Source organism: Oryctolagus cuniculus, chromosome 17 (assembly GCF_964237555.1).
Source record: "Oryctolagus cuniculus chromosome 17, mOryCun1.1, whole genome shotgun sequence".
NCBI lineage: Eukaryota > Metazoa > Chordata > Mammalia > Lagomorpha > Leporidae > Oryctolagus > Oryctolagus cuniculus.
This window is the reverse complement of record NC_091448.1, coordinates 51,168,376-51,186,708: the sequence shown is the minus strand read 5'-3', so window position 1 is coordinate 51,186,708 and position 18,333 is coordinate 51,168,376. Positions and strand designations below refer to the sequence as shown.

The 18,333-nt window shown below is 48.4% G+C and overlaps 1 protein-coding gene across 5 annotated transcripts; it reads left to right on the top strand.

Annotated features, from left to right (window-relative positions):
- Positions 1 to 1,166: 1,166 nt before the first annotated feature.
- ZFP3 (ZFP3 zinc finger protein) lies at positions 1,167 to 18,331 on the top strand. 5 transcript variants are annotated; one of them, XM_070061270.1, is made up of 3 exons: positions 4,860 to 4,960; positions 6,601 to 6,804; positions 16,605 to 18,331. In XM_070061270.1, exon 3 carries the CDS (start codon positions 16,613 to 16,615, stop codon positions 18,107 to 18,109), a length of 1,497 nt encoding a protein of 498 aa, XP_069917371.1. In that variant the 5' UTR covers positions 4,860 to 4,960; positions 6,601 to 6,804; positions 16,605 to 16,612; the 3' UTR covers positions 18,110 to 18,331. The 5 variants fall into 5 exon arrangements, with proteins under 5 accessions (XP_051681279.2, XP_051681276.2, XP_051681280.2 ...); XM_051825319.2 differs by lacking the exons at positions 4,860 to 4,960; positions 6,601 to 6,804 and adding an exon at positions 1,167 to 4,690; XM_051825316.2 differs by lacking the exon at positions 6,601 to 6,804 and having other exon boundaries at positions 4,670 to 4,960.
- The last annotated feature ends 2 nt before the right edge of the window (positions 18,332 to 18,333 follow it).

Genomic DNA, 18,333 nt, shown 5'->3' with positions numbered 1-18,333 from the left:
GCTTAGGCTTAGAGAGCTTGTCTAAGAAGGATCTGCCATTGAAGCAGAGTAAAAATTGTGACCTTACTGGTTTAGGCTTTGAATTGTCGCTCTGGCTTCCTTGGTACAATTGTCCGTTCTCAAGTAGGAAGTTGCCTCCCTTGTTCTATTTCCTTGCATCTTCACAGCTGCAGGTGTGAGGAGGAACTGAGGACTTGAGCCTTAATTCAGCGTTAGCCAGTTGCGTGGGTGCACGGAGGTAAGATGTGAGTGTTTTAGTTCAGCAAGTCTCCATTGGACAGGACCCTCTGGAGGCACATAATGCAGTCCTGGCCCTCAAGGGGAGCTGTCTGTCCTCAGGAAATGGTTAAGTCACATATGGCAAGATGCATCTGTGTCACAGGGAGTGAAAACTCTGGGTGTGTGGAATGTTCTGTGAAAGAAGGCGGCGCCATGGCATAGTAGGCTAAGCCTCTGCCTGCAGCACTGGCATCTCATATGGGCACCGGTTCATGTCCTGGCTGCTCCTCTTCTGATTCAGCTCTCTGCTTTAGCCTGAGAAAGCAGTGGAAGATGGCCCAAGTGCTTGGGCCCCTGAACCCACTTAGGAAACCTGCAAGAAGCTCCTGGCTCCTGGCTTCAGATCGGCTCAGCCCCAGCTGTTACAGCCATTTGGGGAGTGAACTAGCAGATGGAAGACCGCTCTCTCTCTGCCCCTCTCTGTCTATAACTCTGCTTCTTAAATAGATAAATAAATAAATCTTTTTTTTAAGAAGGCAGGCAGGAGAGAGAAAGAGGTAATGCTAGTAAGTGAGTGGGTGTGGGGAGAATGTGGTATACAGCAGGGGAAAGCTATCCAAGCCAGTGTTAGGTTATTATTCAAGTCCATGTGTTAGACTGGCCCAGACCCAAGTTTTATGTTTGTTGGAGAAGGGACTTGGAGAGACCTGAAGGTTCATGAGGTGGGTACAAATCTCTTAGTCCTTCCTTCGAGAATCCTAGCCATGGCTTACATGTAACAATACTTGTGAATTCTGAGGACACTGATTGTAGATACTCACGGCCCAATAATACTTGGAATGTGGCCCACAGACAACTGAAAATACAATTATGAACAGCAACTAGGCAGGCTCAAATCAGAGTCATAAAGTAATTTGAGAGACAATGTAGGTTTTTTTTTTTTTTTTTTTTTTTTTTTTTTTTTTTTTGGACAGGCAGAATGGACAGTGAGAGAGAGAGAGAGAGAGACAGAGACAGAGACAGAGAGAAAGGTCTTCCTTTACCATTTGTTCACCCTCCAATGGCCGCTGTGGCCGGCACACCGCGCTGATCCGAAGCCAGGAGCCAGGAGCTTCTCCTGGTCTCCCATGTGGGTGCAGGGCCCAAGGACTTGGGCCATCCTCCACTGCACTCCCAGGCCACAGCAGAGAGCTGGCCTGGAAGAGGGGCAACCAGGAGAGAATCCAGCACCCCAACCGGGACTAGAACCCGGTGTGCCGGCACCGCAGGTGGAGGATTAGCCAATAGAGCCGCGGCACTGGCCAAGACAATGTAGTTTTAAAGTACAAGAAGGGAGTACAGAGGTGGGTGTTTAGAGATTAAGATGCCCGTATCCCATATCAGAGTGCCTGGATTCAAGTCCTAGTTCTGGATCCTGGCTCCAGTTTCTTGCTAATTGTGTACCTTGGGAGGTAGTGGTGATAGGTCACAGTTGGGTTCGCGTTACCCATGTGAGAGACCCAGACTGAGTTCCTCTCCTTCCCCCACACTGCTTTGGGCAATGAATCAGCAGATGGAAGCTCTGTCTGTCTAATAACTATTTTTTTTTTTAAAGAGTGCAGCCAGTACTTGGAGCCCTCCTTCCCACACCTTCCAGAAATAGAAAGGACAAGGATGAACAAGAGCACTATGTCTTTTATTGTCCTGTGTGAATTCCGGAGGTGGTCCAGGTTCCCACCTACCAGTTTTTCTAGAGGAACAAAACTGCTCATACTTAGCTACAAACTCAGTTCTCTGGCTGTCTCAAGCCTATTCACTGGCCCTGCAACATCAGCTCCTGTTCAGACACACACGTTCTCTTATGCGTTGGAAATGGGAGTAGCATTTGTGGAACATATGGCTTGATCTCTCTCCCATTGCACCAGATGGCTCCTGGATTGGTTAGTGCAATAACACAGATGGTTGGCAAGGCAACAGCTGGGAGGAGACATCCCGAATCCAAGGGATGATCAAATGAAGCACTGTCAGTGCCCGGGCCAGTGACTCCCAGACTTCAGTATGCATCGGAACCCTGAAGGGTTGAAACACAGTTTGCTGAGTTCTAACTGGATTTGAGAGATCTGTGGGTGGGGCCCGAGACTGCATTTCTAACAAGTTCCCAGGTGATGCTAACACTGCTGGTTCAGAGAACATACTTGAAGACCACTGACCCGTGCTGTTGCTTTTCAACTTTGGCTGAATGTTAGAATGACCTGGAGAGTTAAAGACAAAACAAAACTGCATAGCCTGATTGTATCTCAGAGCAAATTCAACAGAACCTATCTGGGTGGAATCAGATGTTAGTGTTTTCAAAGATTTCCTGGAAAGTCCAACGTGCAGACAAGGTTGAGAATCACTGACCTGGGCAAATACTCACTAGTGCAAGTGTGCTAGATAAAGTCAACATAGAGGGACCAGTGCTGTGGCGCAGCAGGTAAAGTTGCCACTTACAATGCTGGCATTCCATGTGGGCACTGGTTCGAGTCCTGGATGCTCCACTTTTTTTTTTTTTTTTTGACAGAGTTAGTGAGAGAGAGACAGAGAGAAAGGTCTTCCTTTTTCCATTGGTTCACCCTCCAAGTGGCCACCATGGCAGGCATGTTGCAGCCGGCGCGCTGTGCCAATCTCGGATGCTCCACTTCTGATCCAGCTCTCTGCTATGGCTTGAGAAAGCAATAGAGAATGGCCCAAGTTATACTTGGGCCCCTGCACCTACATGGGAAACCTGGAAGAAGCTCCTGGCTTCAGATTGACCAAGCTCTGGCCCTTGAGGCCATCTGGGGAGTGAACCAGTGGATGGAAGACTTCTCTCTCTCTCTTTGCCTCTGCCTCTCTGTAACTCTTTCAAGTAAATAAATAAATACATCTTTTTTTTAAAGACCTTTTTCTATGTCTCTCCCTCTGTAACTCTGCCTCTCAAATAAATAAGTAAATATCAAAAAAAAAGTCCGTATAGAGGCTGGTGTTGTGGTGCAGTGGGTTAAGCCACCTCCTGCAACATTAGCATTCCATAATCCCACATCAGAGTCAGATTGAGTCCTCACTGTTCCACTTCCAATCCAGCTCTCCACTAATGTTCCTGGGAAAGCAGAGTGCTTGGGTCCCTGCCATCCGTGTGGCAGACCTGGATGGAGTTCCAGGCTCCTGGCTTCAGCCTGGCCCAGCCTTGGCCGTTCTGACAATTTGGGAAGTGAACCAGCGATTGAAGACCTCTTTCTCTGTCTCCCCTTCTCTCTGTCACTCTGCCTTTCATATAAATACATTAAAAACAAAGAAAAAGAAGAACCAAATGTCTTCCACACTTGGTCCTTTCACACTTGGAATGCTTTTGTGGTCCAGGCGTCTTTCCTTGGGGTGAACTTAGCTGGCAATGACTGGATAGTAACTGATTCCTCTTGGATCATGGGTAAGAGAAAAGTTTGAACAGAGTGACGAAAACTGAAATAGCAACCATGGAAAACAACAGACAAGTGACAGAAAAAGAAGAAAATGACTTCTGAGCACAAGTCAGAAACCTGTGAAAAGCAGAGACCATAACACTGTCTTAGGCCTCTTCTCCAAAACGTGTAATTTTTTTCCCCACTCACCTTTAGCCTGGCCAAGCAAAACAGACATTATGGCTGAGTCAGGGTTAACACCTCCCAGGCAAGATCGTTTGGGATATTGGTGTGACAGTGGCCGAAGCCCTGGGCACTGGAGTCCAGCGCCTAACTCCAATGATGAACTCAAGTGAGACCTTCCCTTTCCAGCTTCTGTCCTGGATGTATGCACAATACCCGCGTTTTAAGGGCCGGCACTTCTTCCTTGTTTCACAGGATTATGACCGGTGGTCAGGCAAACACAGAAGCCTGCCCTCAACATGACTTGCAGGCAGAAGACCCAGCCTGAGCAAATCGCACCACCCGCTTCCCGACATTGAGGACGGGTGCTAGGCTCCAGGCTACACCCTCCTCGGCACAGCGGTGCTGGCCGTGCACAGCTATGGAGGAAGTTTAACAAGTGACAGGGTTCTGCGGAGAGAGCACACCACGCTCGTTCAATGAGGATAAGGCGAAGGGCGGAGCGCGCCCTTCCCAGTGCCTGAAGCGCTCTCCTCTCGTTCTTAACCCAGCGAAGCCCCGCTCAACCCTCAGACTGCAGCCCAAGCATCGCTCCCTTAAGACAGGTCCCCACTCGCTCCTAGCAGGTGAATGGCCTGTGCCTCAGCATCCCACGGGACTCAGAAGAGGGAGGGGATAAGAGCTTTGCAGGCTGCGCGCGTCAAAGAGAAGGCGAACACGGTCCCAGGAGTCCCCAACCCGCGCAGCCCGGATCCATGCGTGGGGAGCGACACCAGCGCGCAGAGCGGCCGCTCACGGGGCGGAAGTGCATCCCGGGAGCCGTTCTAGGAAAGCGGGAGGACCCGGCTCGTCAGTGATCCCAGGGCCGAAGTGGGCGTCGCCTGGTGCACAGGGTCAGTCCAGGGAGCTCGCTCGTGAGGCGGCGGCGGCGAGGTGGGGCTTGGGTCAGGGCGAGCACCGGCGAAAGGCAAAGCTGGCAAAGGGACGGGGCACCGTGGCGGCGGCGCGCTGACCACCTGTTCCTCCGGCCGCGTGCGGCGCGCGCTGATTGGCTGGAGTGCCGCCCGGGTACCGGAAGTGGCCGATGCCCGTCGCCCGTGACACCGAGACAACAGCTGCGGGAGCCACACGAGCGGCCGAGCGGCCCCGGGAGCCCGAGCCGGGTGAGCGTGGGGGCGGTAGCGGCCTGCGGTGAGCTCTCATTCCGTCACGGCCGGGGGGCGGGGGGAAGGCTCGGGGCTCCCGACTCCCCAGCCCGCGAGCTGGGCCGAAACCGCACCTCCAAGGCCCGTTCCTGACCCCGGTTCGCTGTGTGACCTTGGAGTTTAGGGTCCCCCCCCAGGGCCTCCATTTCCCCCACTGCCAGGATCGGTGCCCGGCGCTGGCGTCTGTCAGCCTCAGGGAACGGAGAGGAGGGGACACCTGCCTTGGTCCCGACCTCCAGGCCGATGGCTATGGTGGTTTTCTCTGACATTGACTGCCAAGTTAACATGTGGGAAGAAATGGCGGGCAGCGTCAAGAACGCGAGACCCCCAGGGCAGAGTGTGCCCTGTGCTTACAGGCAGGCTGTCGGCTGATGAGAGTTAGTTATGAAGAAGAGGAGGGTTTGAGTGTAGAGTTCGTATTGCCCACTTGGCTGCGGGAACCGAGGCAGGACAGATGAGAGGCGGCTAGCAGCGCTTCAAATTAAATAGCATGCACAGTGGGTTTTGGAACCAGCTGTATGTCAGTGTCCTGAGCTCTTTAGACACAGAGGTGAAGGAAATACCCAGTTAGCCTTTAAGAGTATTGCAGATTTGTTATATAGATTGGACACTTAGACCTAGTCACTGAACATTCACCAGCTGTGTCAAATGCGCTTAGTTGCCAGGAAAGCCAAGATGAGCAGAAGGTCGCTTAGCTCATGGGCTGCTGGTGGAAAGGGTTGTCCAGGCTTGAGCCCGGTCTTGAAGGTGTTTAAGGGCGGGGCTGGTCATCGATACTTCAGGGAGTGGGCATAACTTCACTTGTTCTCAAAGAAACCTTTTTTTTTTTTTTTTTTTTTTTTGGACAGGTAGAGTTATAGACAGTGAGAGAGAGACAGAGAAAGGTCTTCCTTCCGTTGGTTCCCTCCCCAAATGGCCGCTACGGCCGGCGCTGCGCCAATCGGAAGCCAGGAGCCAGGTGCTTCTTCCTGGTCTCCCATGCCGGTGCAGGGCCCAAGCACTTGGGCTATCCTCCACTGCCTTCCCGGGCCACAGCAGAGAGCTGGACTGGAAGAGGGGCAACCGGGACTAGAACCCGGTGTCCATATGGGATGCCAGTGCCGCAGGGGGAGGATTAACCAAGTGAGCCACGGCGCTGGCCCCCTCAAAGAAACTTTAAGGAATAGAATGTGTTTGAACTGCAGCCTCCAGCAGTGAATGGAGATCGTGGGACAGGAAATAGGGAAGGGAACGGACATGGATGACCGGCTTGTGAGGGTGCCCCGAGCCCTGTGGAGAAGTCTTTATTCTGTAGGCCTTGGGGAGCAATACGCAGGAAGTGAAGTAATAACTATGGTATCCAGAGAGGTGGGGAAAGCCCAGGAAAATGCTGGTTCCCAGGACCAAGAGAACCGTCTTTCTGCAGTGTTAGTGCAGGCTGTGGAGGAAGGGGTGGGACCTGGCCTTTCAGAAGGGAAAGCGTTTGTTTCAGAATTCTACGCAAGCAGGCTTAAAAATCCGCGCATCTGGGAACTGTCATAATTGGAAGTCCAGAGGTGTAGGTTTCAGGACTGACTTGGTCCCACGGCGCCGGGTCCTGTTCCCTTGCTTTTCTTAAGTCAGCCTGCCTTGTTCCATCATCTGGTGGCGAGATCGTGTGCATCGTTGCCTGTCCCTGTGGCACCCTTGGAGTGGAGGGAAACCGTTCCCAGAAGCTCCCTGCAAACCTGCAGGGACTGGCCCAGATGAAGGCGTGTGTGTGTTCCTGAATCCATGCTGTCTCAGCCAGTCACTTGCGAGGAAGATGGAGTTCTTCTGACCAGGTTAACTCGGGACGCACCCTGGGAGCTCTTGGGGGAGGTCAGCTTTCCTAAGAGAGCAGAGGCACTGCAAACATTTTTGCACTAATACCCCATGAAATAATTTCAGAAAGCATTGTATACCCTTTCGTATTTATAAATGAACACCCAAAACTGTTTCTGTTTCTCATCATAATTTTAACAGTTGCAAAGGATATGATTTTTAGTGTATTGTAAATTTGGATGTTCACCGTCAAGCTTACTCCCAGTTTCTGGAATGCCTTCCCCTGGTCTTCACCCTCTGTGCCTCCCATCTCGGTCAAGTGTCTGTGGCTGTAGCAAAATGCCTGCGACTGAGTAATATGTATCGCAGAGAAGTTCATTTTGGCTGGTGGTTCTGCAGGCTGGGATGTTCAAGCACATGGCGCTGTTAGGGCTTCGTGCTGCTTCAGTTTCTGGTGGGAAACTCGAAGGGCAGGTGAGCAAGTGCAGGGGGAAGGACAAAGGGGACTCATCCACTTTGTAGCATCTTGCGCTTTCAAAACCAGCCCATTCCCACAGAGCTAACCCACCCTCACCAGGCCTTCGTGAGGGCAGAGCCCTGTGACCAAACGTTTCTCAGAGGCTCCACCCCCTCTCGATACTGTTGTGCTGGCAGTTTAATTTCAACGTGAGTTTTGGCAGGGACAAACCAAATTCAACCATTGTGCCTCCCTCTGTTCGCTTCCATTCCCCTCGCCCCACCCAGCCCCCTTCATTTGCCACCCTATCTCACTCCGTCATTCAGCTCTCGTATGTCCTGGCTCACAGTTCCAACCACACGGGTCTCCCCAGATTCCTGGCTTGCTCCAGTGCTGCGCAGAGTGCGCTGGACAAAGTCGGGAGGGCTTGCTGACGGCTCCTCGCATGCGCGTTCTCTGGCCACATGTCCCTTGAGGAGCACGTGAGGGTTCAAGGAGATGCCTGCAGATTGCTTAGCACGCGTGAGCACTCGTCGTTACTCACCACGCCAAAACGCCAGTGCGTCTTCGTTTACCTCCTCCTTCCACGGCCTAACCTTGCACGTGCTACACTGGTCTCAAATGAAGAGTCTCTGTCTCTCCCTCGTCCTGCTCCTCTTGTACCTCTGACCACTGAGACCTTGCTCCCCTGTTTTCTGCCCGGAATGCTACAGGCCTCAGGTGGGAGTACGGGGAGGGGGTATACAGACAGACTTTCTGTGACGTGTGTGTTTGGGCACACAAATGGAAATCAGTTTCTAGATCCTTGACATCAGTTGTATGCTTGCCTACGACTGATCTGCTTGAGAATGGGCCTGTGGCCTAAAGGTTTCTCTTTTCATACCCTGTTTTTCACAACTGCCCTTTTCCTCTATAATAGACATACCTCTCTCCCATCTTCTTAAGTTTACTAAGACACACCTTTGGGGGTGGAAGAAAACCTCTGGAGTATCACACAAAGGGACAGTCTGTTGAAGTAGTGAATACTCTTAGATCTTCTGTAGTGCAAGTCCCAATCTTTGCTTTCACAATTTTTTTCAAGTAATTAAAAATATATTTGAAACACAGAGAAATCTTCCATCTGCTGAAACAGAGAGAGAGAGAGAGAGAGAGAGAAATCTTCCATCTGCTGGTTCACTCCCTACATGCTCACAACCCCTGGGGCTGTGCCAGTCCAAAGCCAGGAGGCCAGAACTTACTCCAGTCACCCAGGTGGGTGGCAGGGACCCAAGAACTTGAGCCATTATCTGCTGCCTCCCAGGGTGACATTAGCAGGAAGCTGGATTATAGAAGTGGAGCCAGAACTCAAACCCTGGGACTCTGATTTGGCATGCAGGCAGCTCAAGTTGTGTCTTAACCACTATGCTAAAAGCCTGCCCCTGCTTTTGCAAAATTTTAAAGGGACCTGATGAGGCTATTAGATAGTAGACCATTTGTTTATTTATTTATTTTTAAAGATTTATTTTATTCATTTATTTGAAATGCAGAGTTATATATAGAGAGAAGGAGACACACAGAGATTTTCCATCTGCTGGTTCACTCCCCAGATGGCTGTAGCCACCAGGGCTGAGCCAGGCCAGGCTGAAGCCAGGAACCAGGAGCTTCTTCTGGATCTTACACATGGGTGCAGGGGCCCAGGATTTGGGCCATCTTCCACTGCTTTCCCAGGTACAGTAGCAGGGAGTTGGATCAGAAGTGGAGCAGTCAAGACTGGAACCAGTGACCATATGGGATTCTGGCAGTATAGGCTGCAGCTTACCCCATTGTGCCAAAGTGCCAACTCCAGTAATAGATCATTTAATAATTTTTTACTACAAATTAAAATGTGATTTTTGGTAGATAAATTCAAGGGATAAAGTGATATTGCGTAAACTCTGCCTTAGACAGTTGGGGAAAAACTTTGTTGTCATAGTTGTCCAGAGTCTGTCTGATAAGCATAACAGTAAAGTGGTATTTAACCCACAAAGGGGTATCTGGTAGATTGTGTTGTATCTGCCTTCTTTGCTTTTAGAAGTTGAGGGACAGTCCAGATGCAAGGTAGGAAAGAAGTCAGCACGAACTGGCAATGTATCTATAATTTTGCAGCTTAACACATTTGCTGATCTGCTTGGTAAGCCAGACTCTGGGTAGAGACGGAAGTACTGCATTAGAGTGAGCCCGGGGCAGGCATTTGACCTAGTGGTTAAGGTGTTAGGACAACTGTGCCCCATATTGAACTGCCTAGGTTTGATTTCAGCTTCCGCTCCCGATTCCCAGCTTCCTGCTAACGTGGAACCTGGGAGGGAGTGGTTATGGCTCAAGTAGTTAGGTTGCTGTTCCTCATGGGAGATCTGGATTGCATTCCCAGCTCTTGGTTTTGGCTCCCCTGACCATTGTGGGCAACTGGGGCGTGGGCCAGTGGATAAGAGCTCTCTCTGTATCTGTCTCTCAAATAAATAAATAAAAATAGTTTTTAAAGAGTGAGATAAATTCCATCATTAAGACTTTCTAATACAATGGTTTTCAAACCTAGTAGGGTGGTAGGATCACATAGAGTACTTGTTAAAAATACAGATCTCTTGGCTCTGTGAAGATTGTATTCCTGAGAGGTCTAAGTTGGGACCCTGAAATCACTGTTCAACAAATTTCCCAGTTGATTTTTACCAGCTGGTCTGGTTCCAGGCCAGGCACCGTTATTTAAGAATCTTTGATCTTACAGGATCTTCCTGCTATGACTGCAGGCCTCCTGAACAAATTGCAGGTTGTTGTGCGACTTCGCATGTAAATTGCCAGCTAGGCAGTGTGATCCTTTACACGGCCCATTTCTCATGGTTAATTGCTAGGTGGAAGTCTGGTTTATGCATCAGTATCTTTTGAATGGAGCTGTCTGAGCCTGCTCTCCTGTGGTGCATTGGAAGGACAAACCCAGGTCTGTGAGCTGAGAACCCTGTTCTGAACTGCGGAGACCTACCGGAGATCTGCCTGCTCTGCCCCTAACAGAGCCCCAGGCGTGGTCAGCCTCTGCCCTTCAGGTGGTATCTTTAGCTCCCTCCAGAAACCACTGATCCTGCATTAACAAAAGTGAAGATGTGAGAGCCCAAAATGTAGGAAATTGTGCTTAGGGAACTCGGTTTAGGCCATAAAAAGTGGAGCGTTTCCATCTGAGGAGGTCTGATGTATGGCTGTGCCTCAGAAAATCAGCCAAGTGGAGATTGGCTTGATTTGTATTTGAGAAGATACATGCCATTAATGTGTGTCACTGACAGAATGCAAAGTAAAAAAGTGCTCAGAGGGGGGTGAGATTAAATTGGGGAAGATATTCTGAATTTGAATTTTGAACCATGTCGTGAAGTTGGGGATGATACATACCTGATTTCTGTTGTATCTTATTTTACTGTAAACAAATAATTTTCCATCAACTTGCATCTGTGGTGCAGATGTTAAGTTTTAATGTTGACTTTGTAAAGAACCAAATGATGGGAAGGGCTGGTATTATGACACAGTGGAATGCTAATTCCAGTCCTAGCTCTGCACTTCCAAACCAGCTGCCTGCTAATGTGTTGGGAGGTAGCAGGTATGGCTCGAATGCTTAGGCCCCTGCCATCCAAATGAGAGGTCTGCATGGAGTTCTGGGTTCCTGGCCTCAGCCTCACCCAGCACTCACTGTTGGCAGCCATTTGGGGAGTAAACAGTGGATGGAAGAAATCTCTATCTGTTTCTCCCTCTTTCTGTATTCACTCTGCCTTTTAAATAAATAAATATATATTTTTTTAAGAAAATCAACAAAGAAAAAAATAAATATTTTAAAAAAAGAGACATGAAGATGAAAAGGAAGGCCAGAAAGGGAGTTGGAAGTGTATGGGATTTGACATGTCACCTGTGGAACTGGTTCTTGGCTGAGTATTAGCAAGAAATTTATGTAAGACCATACTTCCTGTTTCAGATGGTACCATGGACAGAGAAAATAGCTAAATTCTTTGTAATAGAATCCTACAGCTATACAGCTACAGATTATTTATAATTTTCAAAGATTTTAACAAAAGAGAAATCCAGTTTTGGGGTATCCTGATTACTCCTTGAAAAAAATGGGCGAAGATACTGAGGAGGGGAGCTGAAGAAGTTCCCAGCTCATCTTGAGGAGTCCCAGGAAGAGCTTCCAAGACTTCAGGATTCCAGCAGGAGGTGTGCTCCATCTGGGTGTGAGGGCCCAGGTGTTACCGGGGCTGGACTGGTGGGTGAGTGGAGAGGCCCCAGGCTCACATCAACATGGTGTGGATGATTGAATGCTGGCAGAGAATGAGGGCCATAAATGATCACCCAGAAAATGCCACTTTCCCTTCTTCCCTCCCCTTACCCAGTCTCTGCTGCTTCTCAGGCCTTCGTTTGTTCAGTTGATCATCTTTTCTCGCCTTTTAACTCCGCTTTCTCCATTGGCACCATACCTTCCAATGTAAACATATTCACTTTCTCCCGGCAGAGAAAATCTTTGATCTAGCAGCACACTCTTGCACTCTCATTATCTCATTACTGACCAAGCTGGTCTTCTCTTTTCATCCTTTTTTTTTTTTTTTTTTTTTTTTTTTTTGAACGAAGGAGCAAATTCATTATTTAGTCTGTGGCTACTCTGCTCTGCTTCTGCCATTCCATTGAATTTGTTCTCACCTAATTGTCCCAGTAGGCATTTTGAGTTCTTACCCTATTGGATTTCTCAACTGCGTTTGATACTTACAAATTCCCTCTGCCATTGTCTTAGTGTCTTCTGTGACACTGTTTCTTGGTTTTCCTCTTGCTTCATTAGCTGTTATTTCTCTTCTTAGCAGACTTCTCTTCCTCTGCTCACCTCTGTTATCAGGGTCTGAACAGGAAACAGCTCACTTAGGATAATTTGAGGAGGGTATATATACAGAGAGATTAATTGTATTTTTTAACTTTAAAAATTATTTTTTAAAAAACTATTTACTTATTTGGTTGAAAAGCAAACTGAGAGAGAGAGGGGGAGAAATTATCCACCCACTGGTTCACTCCCCAAATGGCTGCAACAGCTGGGACTGTGCCAGGAGCCAAGAACTCCATCTGGGCCTCCCCCATGAGTAGCAGGGACTTAAGTACTTAAGCCATCATCTTCTACTTCCTAGGTGCATTAGCGGGGAGTTGGGTTGGAAGTAGAGTAGCCAGGACTCAAATTGGCACTGCAGTATGGGATGTATGCATCACAAGTGGTGGCTTAATCCACTGTATCACAGTGGCTGCCCGAGATGAATGATAAATGATACATAGGTATGGCAGGGCATCGAGGAACCTGGGGCTCTCACAGTGGAGTGATCACCAGCTCTGGACCTAAAAAGACAAGCGGTAGTAGAGGTTACTGGAAGCCAGATGGTGAGGTGATTGGGTACAATAGACTCCTCAAGAGGAGTGATGACCTTCAGTTGAGGGTTCCACATGCCCAGGGTGACCTCACAAGAAGGAATCAGGAGATTAAATACCCTGGCTACCCTCTTCTCTCCATTTACAGTCTCCTGTTGGTGCTCCCCATTGGTACAGCACCTGGAAGCCAGAGAGCCCCTGTTGATGTCAGCCATACAGGTTAGCCCCCTGAGGTTGACAGCAGGAAGATCTTGAGGTGAAGTGGAAAATAAATGGATACTTTTGATTGTTAGCTTAGTCCCTGACGATTCTTGCACTGTATCCAGACCATCTCTCTGACTCCTTAAAGCTTTAAATCAATATCTTTCTTTATTTTATTTTTTAAGATTTATTTTATTTATTTTAAAGAGTTACAGAGAGGTAGAGATAGACAGGTCTTCCACCTGTTGGTTCACTCTCCAAATGGCCGCAATGGCCAGAGCTGTGCTGATCTGAAGCCAGGAACCAGGAGCTTCTTCAGGGTCTCCCACTCAGGTACAGGGGCCCAAGGACTTGGGCCATCCTCTACTGCTTTCCCAGGCCATAACAGAGAACTGGATCAGAAGTGGAGTAGCCAGGACATGAACTGGCGCCCATATGGGATGCCAGCACTGCACCACAATGCCGGCCCCAAATCAATATATTTTAACTGATTCTTTGGTACCTCTGTATGGATATTTTGAAACTCATCTTGTCTAAAACATAGCTCTTCTATTATCTTCCCTCCTATACTAGTTCCTCCTCTGTTACTCCCAGTAGTGATTCTACCATTCATCTAATTTCTATCCCTCAAATTTAGAGAGATCTGGCACCATTTTTTTAAAAGATTTATTTATTTATTTGAAAGTCAGAATTACACAGAGAGAGGAGAGGCAGAGAGAGAGGTCTTCCATCCACTGGTTCACTCCCCAATTGGCCGCAATGGTCGGAGTTGCGCCGATCTGAAACTAGGAGCCAGGAGCTTCTTATGGGTCTCCCACGTGGGAGCAGGGGTCCAAGGACTTTGGCCATCTTGTACTGCTTTCCCAGGCCATAGCAGAGAGCTGGAACGGAAGAGGAGCAGCCGGGTCTCGAACTGGTGCCTGTATGGGATGCCGGTGCTTCAGGCCAGGGCTTTAACCTGCTGCGCCCCAGTGCCAGTCCCTGGCACCATTTTGACTCCTCCCTCTTCCTTATACCTGTCCCAATCACATATCGATGCTTGCAGAATTTAAGCTCTTGCATATTTCTCTAGCATGTATCCTGCTTATCCCTGCTACTACTGCTGTCCTAGTTAGATCTCATCTTTCACTTCAGTGAAAGATCAGCCCATCATCGATATCCCTGTATCCAGACTACAGCTTTTTTTTTTTTAAAAGATTTATTTATTTATTGAAAGGCAGAGTTAGAGAGAGAGAGGAGAGACAGAAAGAGAGAGAGAGAGAGAGAGAGAGAGATCCTCTATCCACTGGTTCAGTCTCCAAATGGCCACAGTGACTGAGGCTGGCCAGGCAGAAGCCAGGATCTGGGAGGAGTCCCACAGGGGTGTAAGGGCCCAAGGAATTGGGCCATCCTGTGTTGCTTTTCCAGGCACATTAACAGGGAGCTGGATCGGAACTCAAACCAGCACCCGTATAGGATGCCAGTGTTGTTGGCCGTGGCTTAACCTGTTCTGCCACAGTGCCGGCCCCAGGTCTACAAGCTTCTTCTTCTTTTTTTTTTTTTTAATAATTTTTTATTAGGGCGGCATTGTGACTCCTGGTTTCAGCCTGGCCCAGCCCTAGCTGTTGTGGAAATCTGGGGAGTAAACCAGCAGGTGGAAGACATCTGTCTCTCTATGTCTCCCCACTCCTCTCTGTAACTCTGGCTTTCAAATAAATAAAATAAATATTTAAAAAATTAAAAATTTATTTCTTTGAAAGGCAGAGTTACAGAGAAAGAGAGAGGCTGCAAATGAAAGTCTACTGAGGGGGCCAGCACTGTGGCACTGTGGGTAAAGCTGCTGCCTGCCGTGCCAGCATCCCATATGGGCGCCAGTTCGAGTCCCAGCTGCTTTACTTCTGATCCAGCTCTCTGCTGTGGCCTGGAAAAGCAATAGAAGATGGCCCAAGTGCTTGGGCCCCTGCACCTGCATGGGAGACCCAGAAGAAGCTCCTGGCTCCTGGCTTCGAATTGGCGCAGCTCTGACTATTGGGGCCAATTGGGGAGTGAACCAGCAGATGGAAGATTTCTCTCTCTCTCTCTCTCTCTCCCTCTCTCTCTCTGTAACTCTGACTTTCAAAAAATAAAACATATTTTAAAAAAAGAAAGTCTCCTGGGAACTTTTCTTAAAGTTGAGGGGACGCACTTCTTTCTTCTCTTCTCTTACACTGTTCTTCGTGCATGATGTCATGGTTAGGGCACCATTTTGAACCAAGAGTACAGCAGCACAATTGGCCCGAATTTGCCAACTGCAAAAGAAACAGGGAATGAAACTACAGTGGTGGGCACTGGGTACAGCAGTTAAGATGTCATTTGGTATAACCACATCCCATATTCGAGTACCTGGGTTTGAGTCCCAGTCCTGCTCACCATTCCAGCTTCCTGCTAATGGTCACTCTGGGAGATAGCAAGTGATGGCTTAAATACTTCAGTCCCTGCCACCCATGTAGGATACCCAGGTGGAGTTCCTGCCTCTTGGGTTCAGCCTGGACAAGCACTGGATGTTGTGAGCATTTGAGGAATGGACTAGTGGATGAGAGATCTATCTGTTTCTCTGTCTCTCCTCCTGCCTTTCAAATAAGTTACTTAATAACTTTAAATGAAAAAAGTACAACAGGTTGAATTGTTTGGTATTGGAGAGGAAATAAATAAATAGAACTGAATGGAATCCAGAAATTGATTCAAATACATATGGATATTTAAACTATGGCACAGGTGGTTTTTTAAACATTAGGGAAAGAAATCATTGAGTTCCTAGCTCTTGGCTTTGTTCTTGCCCATCCCTGGCCATTGTGGGTATTTGGAAAGTGAACCACTAAGTAGAAGATTCTCTCTCTTTCTGCCTTTCAAATAAAGCTAAAAAAATTGATGTTAATTCAATTACCTATTCAGTAGAGGGTATTGATATAATTCAGTAGTCAACTGGAGATTAAAGCTAGAAATGTATTCCACCAAATTGTAGGGAGCCAAGGAGAGTTACTTTGGTAGCTAATGTGTAAGCTCTCTCCCTATTATCCCCGCTCTGCAGAACTGGACCAAGAACAGTTCCTCTGGCCACTCATTTTGTGCTGACTTCCCTGTAAACCTGACAGTTCTTTTTATTAACTTACCACCTTTGTCCCTTCTCCCAACCTTTCTATATATCCGCCATCTATTTTTTTTTTTAATATATTTGACAGCTAGAGTTAGACAGTGAGAGAGAGAGAGAAAGGTCTTCCTTCTGTTGGTTCACCCCCCAAATGGCCACCATGGCCAGCGCCCGATCCAAAGCCAGGAACCAGGTGCTTCCTCCTGGTCTCCCATGGGGTGCAGGGCTCAAGCACTTGGGCCATCCTCCACTGCCCTCCAGGGCCACAGCAGAGAGCTGGACTGGAAGAGGAGCAACTAGGACTAGAACCCGGTGCCCATATGGGATGCAGGCGCCACAGGCGGAGGATTAACCAAGTGAGCCACGGCGCCGGCTCCCACGTTTACGGGACTTTCCTCAGTATCTCTTTATCATTTGTTTCCCGTTTCTCCCTGAAGTGTCTTCCTCTGATCGTTTCTGCCGCTCTTGGTTGTCGGCCTGTGGTCTCTAGAGCGTCCACCATAGCCGCGGTCCTCGTCTCTGCTGATCCTCAGCAGCATCCTGTCATGTCACCGGCCGCCATGGCTACCTTTGAGTGTGCCGGAGAGCGCTGTGTCAACCCCGCGTCCTTCCAGCATCGGCTTCACCGAGTGTGCCACAGCCACTTTACATACTTACCTCTCTCATTTCAGATTGTGAGATGGGGCCCGAGAACAAGGCGGCGATTCCCAAGGAAGAAGTCTCTGAGGAATCCGAGCCACGTGGGTCAGTTCTAGAAAAACTTCCCTCAGTGGTTTACCAAGGCCACCAGTTTGTAGCAGCGTGTGAAGAGGATATACTGGAGGAACATTCAAGACAGTCCACAGAAGAGATTGTGGAGCAGATGTCTCCCCAGAGGGGAGACTTTGCATCAGGGTTGATTGTCTTTAAGAAATCACCCTCCAGTGAGAATGACAGTGAAGGAGGCTGCAGTCCCAGCCTAGACCTGGTGACACATCAGGGGGACACGACAGCAGATGGAGTTGGTGCATTTGCTCCCTCTGGCCAAAACTGCATAGACAGTTTAGAATCCAACAAGACGCCGAGAAGTTCTGTGGGAGAAAAGCCTCATACGTGCAAAGAATGTGGGAAGGCCTTTAATCAGAACTCACATCTCATCCAGCATATGAGAGTTCATAGTGGAGAAAAACCCTTTGAATGCAAGGAATGTGGAAAGACCTTTGGAACGAACTCAAGCCTTCGCAGGCACTTGCGAATTCATGCTGGAGAGAAGCCGTTTGCTTGTAATGAATGCGGGAAGGCCTTCATTCAGAGCTCCCATCTCATCCACCATCACAGAATTCACACTGGAGAGAGACCCTATAAATGTGAAGAATGTGGTAAAGCGTTCAGTCAGAACTCAGCCCTGATCCTACACCAGAGAATCCACACTGGAGAGAAACCTTATGAGTGTAATGAATGTGGGAAGACCTTTCGGGTTAGCTCCCAGCTTATTCAGCATCAGAGGATCCACACTGAAGAAAGGTATCATGAGTGCAACGAGTGTGGCAAAGCCTTCAAGCATAGCTCAGGCCTTATTCGACACCAGAAAATTCACACTGGAGAAAAACCGTATCTGTGTAATGAATGTGGGAAAGGCTTCGGCCAGAGTTCTGAGCTTATCCGGCATCAGAGGATTCACACAGGGGATAAACCCTACGAATGTAACGAGTGTGGGAAGACTTTTGGCCAAAACTCAGAGATTATTAGACATATTAGGATTCATACTGGTGAGAAACCCTACGTGTGTAAGGAATGTGGGAAGGCCTTCAGGGGGAACTCAGAACTTCTGAGACATGAGAGAATTCACACTGGAGAGAAACCCTACGAGTGCTTTGAGTGTGGCAAGGCTTTTAGGCGGACCTCTCACCTTATTGTCCACCAGAGAATTCACACTGGAGAGAAACCCCATCAGTGTAGCGAGTGTGCAAGAACCTTTTGGGACAACTCGGAGCTGCTGCTCCACCAGAAAATTCATATTGGAGAGAAACCTTATGAATGTAGTGAGTGTGAGAAAACATTCAGTCAGCATTCCCAGCTTGTCATCCACCAGAGAATCCACACTGGTGAGAAGCCTTACGAGTGTCAAGAATGTCAGAAGACCTTTAGCCGGAGCTCTCACCTGCTCCGACATCAAAGTGTTCACTGTATGGAGTGATCCGCACGTAGGAAAGCCTTGTGTGGAAGTGCCGAAGTCAGACTTAACTCATTTGTTCATAATCAGATGAGTGGACAGAACTTCCCCTGCCCTTCCACTGACTTTTTTTTTTTTTTTTTTAATTTAAACTGTTGGTTGCAAAGGATGAGGCACTTTATCAGCCATTCATTGCAAAGTTTCAGTGTACTGAGCTAATTCATAAAAGCGGTTTCAGGCCTTAAATC

Coding starts and splice junctions, on each gene's coding strand:
- ZFP3 (XM_051825316.2), top strand. CDS start 4,882: ATGCCCGTCGCCCGTGACACCGAGACAACAGCTGCGGGAGCCACACGA. Junction 4,961..16,604: donor GCCCCGGGAGCCCGAGCCGG/GTGAGCGTGGGG, acceptor CTCTCATTTCAG/ATTGTGAGATGGGGCCCGAG.